We start from the raw sequence: 9,037 nt of genomic DNA on the forward strand, positions 1-9,037 counted from the left end.
AATTTGCTCACGTACTTGTTTGTGAATCTCCTTGATTTGGGTAGCCCTTTCATCTCCTTTAGCACTAAAATGTTCCACAGCTGGTAATGGCGTAAGATCCAGGGGAGTAAACGGGTTCCTACCATACACAACTAGAAAAGGACTCATACCCGTCGACCGATGTGTGGAGCGGTTGTATGCAAATTCTGCTTGGGGAAGGACCGTATCCCACTGTCGGGGGTTGCTACCAACAAGACTACGAAGAAGATTCCCAAGGCTTCGGTTAGTCACTTCCGTCTGACCGTCGCTTTGATGGTGGTGTGCACTGCTAAAATGTAGTCGAGAACCCAATTTCTTCCACAATGTTCTCCAAAAGTGACCGACAAATTTGACATCTCGGTCGGAGGTTAATGATTTAGGCACGCCATGTAGTTTAACAATTTCAGCAAAGTAAAGACGAGCCACCTGACTAGCATCGAATGTTTTAGCACACGGGACAAAGTGTGCCATTTTCGAGAAACGGTCAACTACTACCATGATCGAGTCCTTTTGTCGCTGGGTTCGTGGAAGGCCCACGACAAAGTCAAGACTAACATCTTCCCACGGTGCCTCCGGAACTGGAAGGGGTGTATAGAGACCGGCATTGGAATGGTGGGTCTTGGCGATATGGCATACACGACATCGCTCAATAATACGTGTTACATCCGGTCCCATCTTGGGCCAAAAAACCTCTCCTGTACTAATTTTAGGGTCTTATCACGACCAAAGTGACCCGCTAAACCTCCTTAATGACTTTCTAAGACAATCGCATCCCGTAAGGAGCATTTAGGAACACATAACCGACTACCCTTGAATAGAAACCCATCATGTACTCAATACCCCTTTGTCGGAGCTGTTTGGCAGTCAATCCATACCGCTGAAAAATCTGGATCATCCGGATAAAGCCCCCGAAACACATCGAAACCCTCAACTCGTACCTGTAGGGAAGTAAGAAGAGTGTAACGCCGGCTCAGTGCGTCAGCAACAGTGTTGTTTACCCCAGCTTTGTGTTTGATAACAAATGAAAAGTCTTGTAGGTATTCAACCCACTTAGCATGGCGAGGGTTAAGCTTGTTTTGCCCGTTAATGAACTGTAATGCTTGATGATCCGAATACAATACAAACTCACCCGGTAATAAATAATGACGCCAATACTCCAAACTTCTAATAATGGCATAGAACTCTTTATCATAGGTGCTGAATTTCTGTTTTGCTTCGCTTAATTTTTCACTAAAAAAAGCAATAGGCCGGTTTTCTTGACTGAGAACGCCGCCGATACCCAGCCCAGAATCGTCGCATTCCACCTGGAAAACAAGCTGAAAATTAGGGAGTGCTAGCACGGGAGCTTGGGTGACCCGTTTCTTAAGTTCTTCAAATGCAACCGAAGCTGCTGGTGTCCACACGAAAACACCACCTTTGAGACAATCAGTAATAGGAGCAACAATAGAGCTGAAATTCCAAATAAAACGACGATAGAATGATGCCAAACCATGAAAGCTACGGACTTCGTGAATTGAGGTAGGTGTGGGCCATGTTATAATTGCTTCAATTTTCGCTTTATCCATGCTAATTCCTTGTTTGGAGATTATATATCCCAAGAAAAGGACTTCCTGTGATAAAAATTGACACTTAGCTCTATTGGCATAAAGCTTTTGTTCTCGGAGAATCGAAAAAACTTGCCGAAGGTGACGAAGATGTTGATTGACATCCTTACTAAACACCAAAATGTCATCGAAATAAACGACCACACACTGGCCATTAAGGTTTTTGAATACCTGATTCATTAGTCTCATAAACGTACTCGGTGCATTCGAGAGGCCAAAAGGCATAACCATCCATTCATATAATCCATCCCGTGTTTTAAAGGCCGTTTTCCATTCATCCCCGGGTCACATACGTATCTGATGGTACCCACTACGTAAATCGATCTTCGAGAAAACCGACGACCCATGTAGTTGATCAAGCAAATCTTCAAAACGAGGTATAGGAAATCGATATTTGATGGTGATTTTGTTGACGGCCTGACTGTCAATACACATCCTATAAGCTCCGCCGGGTTTTGGCACTAGTAAAGCAGGCACGGCGCATGGACTCATGCTTTCTCGAATAAGTCCCTTATCTAGTAGTTCGGTAACTTGTCGGTGTAGCTCGTTAAACTCTTTTGGGTTCATACGATAAGCTGGTTTGTTGGGAATGACCGAACCTGGAACAAAGTCAATACAATGTTGTACCTCACGCATGAGTGGTAGACCTGGAGGAATTTCATCTGGAAACACATCGTTGAATTCATCAAGAAGTGGCTGTACTTCGGGTGGGGGATCTCCTGAGGGTGCATTTTGTTCAGCCACGAAAAGAGTATATAAAAGCGGAGGATTGGTGTGTTTGGTAAAATCGATGAAGGCTGACTTGGTAAGGACAACTGCTTCCGTTCCCATTTCCCGAGCGTCTAACGGAGCAAGTATTATGTTAACACCATCTTTCCGGAAAGTGTAAGTATTTTTAAAACCATCATGTTTCGTTCGCCTATCGTACTGCCAAGGTCTTCCTAATAGCACATGACAAGCGTCCATTGGAATTACCTCGCACCAAACTTCATCCGAATATCGGTTTCCAATTGAGAATTGCACCAGACATCTTTGATTAACTTTAACAAAATTCCCTTTTTTCAGCCATGTTAACTGATACGGATCAGGGTGGGGTTCTACCTTGAGACCTAGTTTTTCCACCATGCATGTTGCGACCATGTTTTCGCAGCTTCCCTCGTCGATAATAATGGTGCAAACCTTCCCTTTCGACGTGCACTTCGTTTGAAAAATATTGTTCCTAAGCCACAACGTGTCGTCTACGAGTGGGATAGGGTGTGTGTTAAGTGTTCGTTGGGTAATCAATAATTCTCCTTTATCTGGGTAAACAACTTCTTGAATTGTTTCTGGTCCTTCTTCATTTTCGGTGTCATAAACTGGTTCAGTCTCGTCTATGAGGGTGACTAGATGTGTGTGTGCGCAGTCCCGAGCGAAATGGCCTAACCCGCCACACTTGAAGCACTTAGTTATACGAGAACCAGTGGTAGAACTAGATGATCCACCCGAGGCTTCAGCTTTGATTGGGCCGAGCCGGTTCCCGGGTGTTAACGTCGAGGGAGCACGAGAGTTTTCGGCTTTGATTGAGCCGAATTTAGGAGGGGCGCTCCTCGTTTTATCTTTAAGTTGTTTTTCCACTTTGAGGGCTAACTTACAAACATCATTGAAACTCCAATATGGTTGGAGTTGAACCATATTCGAGATGTCGGGTTGTAATACTCCCAGAAACCGAGCAATCACTTGCTCTTCCTCCTCTTCAGCCCCATATCTCATCCTGAGTCTGTCAAATTCAGCAATTGTTTCCTCAACGGTGGAGGTCCGTTGGGAGAAATTATGATATTCTAAAAAGGCCTCTTGACGATAATTAGCCGGTAAAAATTTTTCCCGTAATAGTTTCTTCATTTTTTCCCAGGTTTCAACTTTGGATTTCCCCTCTTGAACCCTTTTCTTTTTTACGTGATCCCACCATAAGGAAGCATATTTACAGAGTTTAATGGCAACAACTTTTACCTTGACCTTGTCAGAGATGTCTTTAAGATCGAAGATGCGTTCCACCGTGCTGAGCCAATCAATAAACTCGTCTGGTTGCGCTTTACCATCAAACTCTGGAACTTCGACCTTCATTCCCATGTGTCGAAGTGGATCAGACTCGTAACGATTCTGGTGTCGACCCCGTCGACCAAAACCATTAACAAAAGGACGACCTTCTCCTTCCCCATCATCCCAGATGACGGTGTCTGTTTCAGTCTCCTCATCTCGTTCCTCATGTTGCAACTCCAAGTCCCGGACCCGTTGTCGCAACCTCGCAATTTCTGCGATATCACGTGGGTCTCTTCTGTCATCCTCGTTGCCTCGGCCGGCGTCTCTACGGGGGTGGCGTCGAAGAACTCCTCCACGTTCTGCCATTGAATCTCCTCTGAGCTCTGATACCAACTGATGCAGTTTTTCTTAGCAATCAAGTTGGATCTAGAATTCAATATTTTGGAAGATCAAAGCTGCGATTTTTATTCAGAAAATAATCAACTGCCTTTCCAGAAACTAACAAGAACGATCAAATAGTTCAACTCCTACAAACTAGGCAACAACTTAAAAGATAAAAACAACCAAACAAATTCAAAACAAAGGATAAAACAAAGGTTTTTTTTAAATAATAAAATCCAAATACGTCAGCTAGCTTTGATCTCGGTTCCGGGTCAATCCGGGTCATGTAGTATCCGGGTCGCCTGCATCACACAAGTTGGTTTTCGAAAATTGACCTTAGTTCGGGATACCATAAGCTAAGGGTCAAAGAAGAGGATGTACTGAAAACGGCCTTCCGTACACAGTACGGGCATTACGAGTTCCTCATGATGTCCTTTGGGCTGACAAATGGACCCGCGACCTTCATGGACCTCATGAACCGGGTTTGCAAACCGATGTTTGATAAGTCGATAATAGTGTTTATCGATGACATTTTGGTACACTTGAAGAGTGAAGCTGATCACGCACGTCATCTACGCGAAGTATTAGAGACGCTCAGAAGAGAAAAGCTATATGCAAAGTTTTCAAAGTGTGCTTTTTGGTTACGGGAGGTGCAATTCCTCGGGCACATTATCAGTGCCGACAGTGTGTTGGTCGATCCATCGAAAATAGAAGCCGTGACAAGATGGAACCCTCTGAAAAATCCCTCGGAAATCAGAAGCTTCTTAGGGCTTGCGGGATATTATAGGAGATTCATACAAGATTTCTCCAAGATTGCTACGTCGTTAACCAAGTTAACTCGCAGGGAGGAGAAACTTATATGGGGCGTTGAATAAGAGAAAGCGTTACAAACGCTCAAGGAGAAGTTAACTCACGCTCCGGTATTAACATTGCCGGACGGAGTCGATGATATGGTGGTTTACTCGGATGCGTCACATTCGGGGCTTGGATGCGTTTTAATGCAAACAGGCAAGGTTATAGCATATGCGTCAAGGCAGCTGAAGATTCACGAAAAGAAATACCCTACACACGATCTTGAATTGGCAGCAGTGGTATTTGCTCTAAAAATATTGAGGCAATATTTATACGGAGTGAAGTGCACTATATTCACCAACCACAAGAGTCTAAAGTACTTCTTCGATCAGAAGGAGTTGAACATGAGGCAGAGGCGGTGGTTGGAAACAGTGAAGGATTATGACTTTGAAATACATTACCATCCTGGGAAAGCCAATGTAGTGGTGGATGCGTTGAGCCGGAAGGCAGACTATGCTCCAATACGGGTGCGATCAATGCAGCTTATTGTGACATCGGGTTTACTCGAACGAATTCGAGAAGCACAAGTTGAAGCAATGAAAGAAGAGAATTGGAAGAAAGAAACAATAGTTGGCCAACTGAAAGATTTAATAGATGGTAACAACGAGTTGAAAACTCGTTTCGGTAGGACGTGGGTTCCTAACTCGTGCGGAGATAAAAAGCTTCTAATTGACGAAGCACACAAGTCTCGTTATTCCATTCATCCGGGGGTGACCAAGATGTATAACGAATTGAAACAAAATTACTGGTGGCCCGGAATGAAAAGAGACGTAGTAAAGTATGTGGAAAAATACTTGACATGTCTGCAAGTCAAAGCAGAGCACCAAAGACCCTACGGTAAACTTCAACCGTTGGATATTCTAGTTTGAAAATGGGAACATATCACCATGGACCTATTGACCAAACTACCGAAGACAAACCGAGGATTTGATGCCATATGGGTAGTTGTGGATAGACTGACGAAAAGTGCTTACTTCATTCCGATACGTGAGACTTATGCGTTAGAAAAGATTTCAGAGGTGTATACAAATGAGATAGTGGCACGTCACGGAGTACCGGTATCCATTGTGTCCGATAGGGATACTCGGTTTACGTCAAACTTCTGGCGATATTTCCAAGAGCAAATGGGGACGGAACTATTCATTAGCACCGCATACCATCCACAAACGGATGGACAAAGCGAAAGAACGATACAAACATTGGAAGACATGCTACGGGTGTGTATCATCGATTTCGGAGGTAGTTGGAATGTTTATCTACCGTTAGCCGAATTCTCATATAACAACAGCTACCATGCTAGTATTGGTATAGCTACGTACGAAATGCTCTACGGTAGAAAGTGTAGGACCCCGATGTGTTGGGGTGAGGTGGGTCCACGTGAACTCGCCCATAAAGATATAGTTCGAGCCACTAACGAGAAAATTGATATGGTTCGGGCTCGTTTGAAGGCGGCTCAAGATAGACAAAAGTCGTATGCTGACAAAAGACATAGACCGATCGAGTTTCAGGTTGGTGACAAAGTTATGCTTAAAGTATCTCCGTGGAAGGTGTTGGTGCAGTTGTCTGTCGACTACATCTTCGTTCGAGTCTTACGGCAGAGCTGATTGTATAGGAATAGGAAAGTGAGAAAGTTTGTATAGAATTAAAGTAATTGGACCGCTTATTAGTCCATTTAGGTTTAGGACCGCTTTTAGTGCATGATGATGGACCGCTTATGTGGTCATCATAAGTGAACCGCTTATATGGTAGTCATATGGATCGCTCATATGGACATGTCCATATGAGCGGCCCATAACTTCTATATAAGTGGTCCCAATGAGCGGTTCCAAGCATGTGTGAGCATTAGGAGTACGGATGTGTGTGTGAAAAGGCGAAGCTCTGTCCGTTTGTCTCCACAATCTTGTAACTTGTTAGCGGATCAATAAAGGAGACAGTTAAATAGTGAAATCAAGCTTTACGAAGACTAATTCAATGAATTCCGCCTCTGAACTAGTCTAAGTGCTCTTCTGATCGACTCATCGGGTCAGCAAACGATCCTACATGTGGTATCAGAGCTCAAGAGGAAGAGTTCTTGCCGTTTAGCTCGATTTTCGCTTGAAATTCTCACTTCTACATTTTTTTTCTGGTTCGATAAGATTTCACGGTCGAAATTTGTTCAAAATCTCAGGGATTGTGCGCAATAGTACTGTGACAAACCCTGGAAAGTTTCAAATCAAAACTCGAAGTTTAAGTGGGTTAAAATTGGAATTGATTGTGGACCGTTCGTTCGAATGACCTTGGACCGCTAATTCGGACAGTTCTGAATCGCTCATTCATACATTGATTGAACCGCTTATCCGGACGGATTTAGAACCGCTTATTCGGTCGAAGTGTTCTTGGACCGCCCATTCGGATATATTTGAATCGTCAATCTGTACATCAGGAACCGCTCGAACGAACAAGCTCAGATCGCTCGAACGAACAGCTTGGACCGCTTATACAAACGGTTGAATTCGCTTATTTGGATTAGTGATTTGAACCGCTTATTGGACAGTTTGTTTGGACCGCTTATTCGACAAACTTGTCTGGACCGCTTATTTGATTGAGTAATCTGGATCGTTCTTTCGGTAGATTGAGTTTCGGTCTGCTCATTCAGTTCGCTTGTTGATCAGATTGTTTGATTGCTTATTGGACATCCGTTTATCCGAACAGTATTTTTGAAAACATGAAAAGAATTCCGATATTTCCAGATCTCGGAAGTGATGTTGATACTGATGATGAGGAAGAGTATCTCAACAAATGCAGAAAAAGCACTGATCCTAGCAGTTTTAATTTTTTCTATGCAGACAAAGTTGAGATGCTGAATCAAAAGAAGATTGTTCGGTTGCAGAGAGAGCTTGATGCAGCAAAGTCACTGGCTGATGAAAAGGTGAAAACTGAAGCTGTAGAAAAAGTAGTGGAGAAAATTGTTGAAGTCGAGAAACTAGTTGAAGTTGAAAAAATAGTTGAAAAAGTAATTGAAGTTGTTAAGCCTTGCGAGAAGTGCTACGAATCTTGCAAAGAATGTGATGAGAAAGACAAAAGATTTACTGAGTTAAAGAAAGCTGAAGGACAGAAAACAGAAAAAGAATCTGTGAAGAATGACTCTTCAAGTTCTGCCTCAGTGTATTTCGTATGTGACAACTTGAAGACCGACAATGACAAACTTGTCAAAGATGCGGAGAGTTTGGCACTGGAGATCGAGAAGTTGAGAAATGAGAAACAGACTGATGATAAACAGATTCGTATTCTGAAGGAAAATAGTGCGAAGTTGAAAGCTGATAATGACAAACTGTTGGATGATTTGAGCAGTTTGACTTCAGAAAACAAAGTTTTGATAGAAAATATAAATGGTTTTGAAAACAAACAGAAATCATCAGAAAATGAAGATTTCTGGATAAAATTGGAAAACAAAAATCTGAAAACAAATGAATCAAAGCTTCAGGAACAGATAAAATTTCTGACGAATGAAAAGTCTGTTCTTGAAATTTTGAAAAATGAAAATGAAAATTCAATCAAGTCTCATCTTGAGAGAATATCTAAGCTTGAGGAAGAAGCTAAGAATTCGAGGATCAAGATTGATGAACTTGAAAAAAAGTTGATCGGTTTTGTGAATTCATCTGACAAGCTGAATATTCCTTGTCCAAAACCAATTAACTCAGTTCCAATAAGTGACTGTGTCACAAACTTTGACTCTGTCAAAGTTGAAGATTGTGATGAAACACCTGATGATGAAAATATCAAAAAAGAAAAACAAAAATTGTTTTTAAATTTAAAAGAAAAATTTCAGAAAACTGTTCTACAATCGACTGAAAAAGGTGAATGTTCTAAACAGAAACCTTTGAAGAAGAAAGTGGAACAGAAACAAAAAGATAATAAAAGTTCATCGGGTCGATCGTCCAATCAAAAGAAAAAATTAGAAAAAGTAAAAAATGAAAATTCTAAAATTGTTGGTAATAAGTGGTGCAGGTCGGACCACAATGCGTCAAAGCCAAATCCAGCAAATTGGAGGAGAGAATATCACCAGGCCAAACAATGTTACGACTTAAATGTTTGGTACAACGATGGTGATAGGTACGATAACAGGGTATGCTACAGCTGCGGCTATCAGGGGCATATTGCTGTTAACTGCCAGTATTGGAGGTATG

General features: G+C 42.2%; 1 protein-coding gene across 1 annotated transcript; it reads right to left on the reverse strand.

The window, feature by feature from the left end:
• Positions 1 to 1,907: 1,907 nt before the first annotated feature.
• On the reverse strand, positions 1,908 to 4,004 carry LOC110869953. Its single transcript, XM_022119154.1, has one exon. It carries the CDS (start codon positions 4,002 to 4,004, stop codon positions 1,908 to 1,910), a length of 2,097 nt encoding a protein of 698 aa, XP_021974846.1.
• Between the last annotated feature and the right edge of the window lie 5,033 nt (positions 4,005 to 9,037).

Source organism: Helianthus annuus, chromosome 8 (genome assembly GCF_002127325.2).
Source record: "Helianthus annuus cultivar XRQ/B chromosome 8, HanXRQr2.0-SUNRISE, whole genome shotgun sequence".
Classification (NCBI taxonomy): Eukaryota; Viridiplantae; Streptophyta; class Magnoliopsida; order Asterales; family Asteraceae; genus Helianthus; species Helianthus annuus.

Coding starts and splice junctions, on each gene's coding strand:
- LOC110869953 (XM_022119154.1), bottom strand. CDS start 4,004: ATGGCAGAACGTGGAGGAGTTCTTCGACGCCACCCCCGTAGAGACGCC.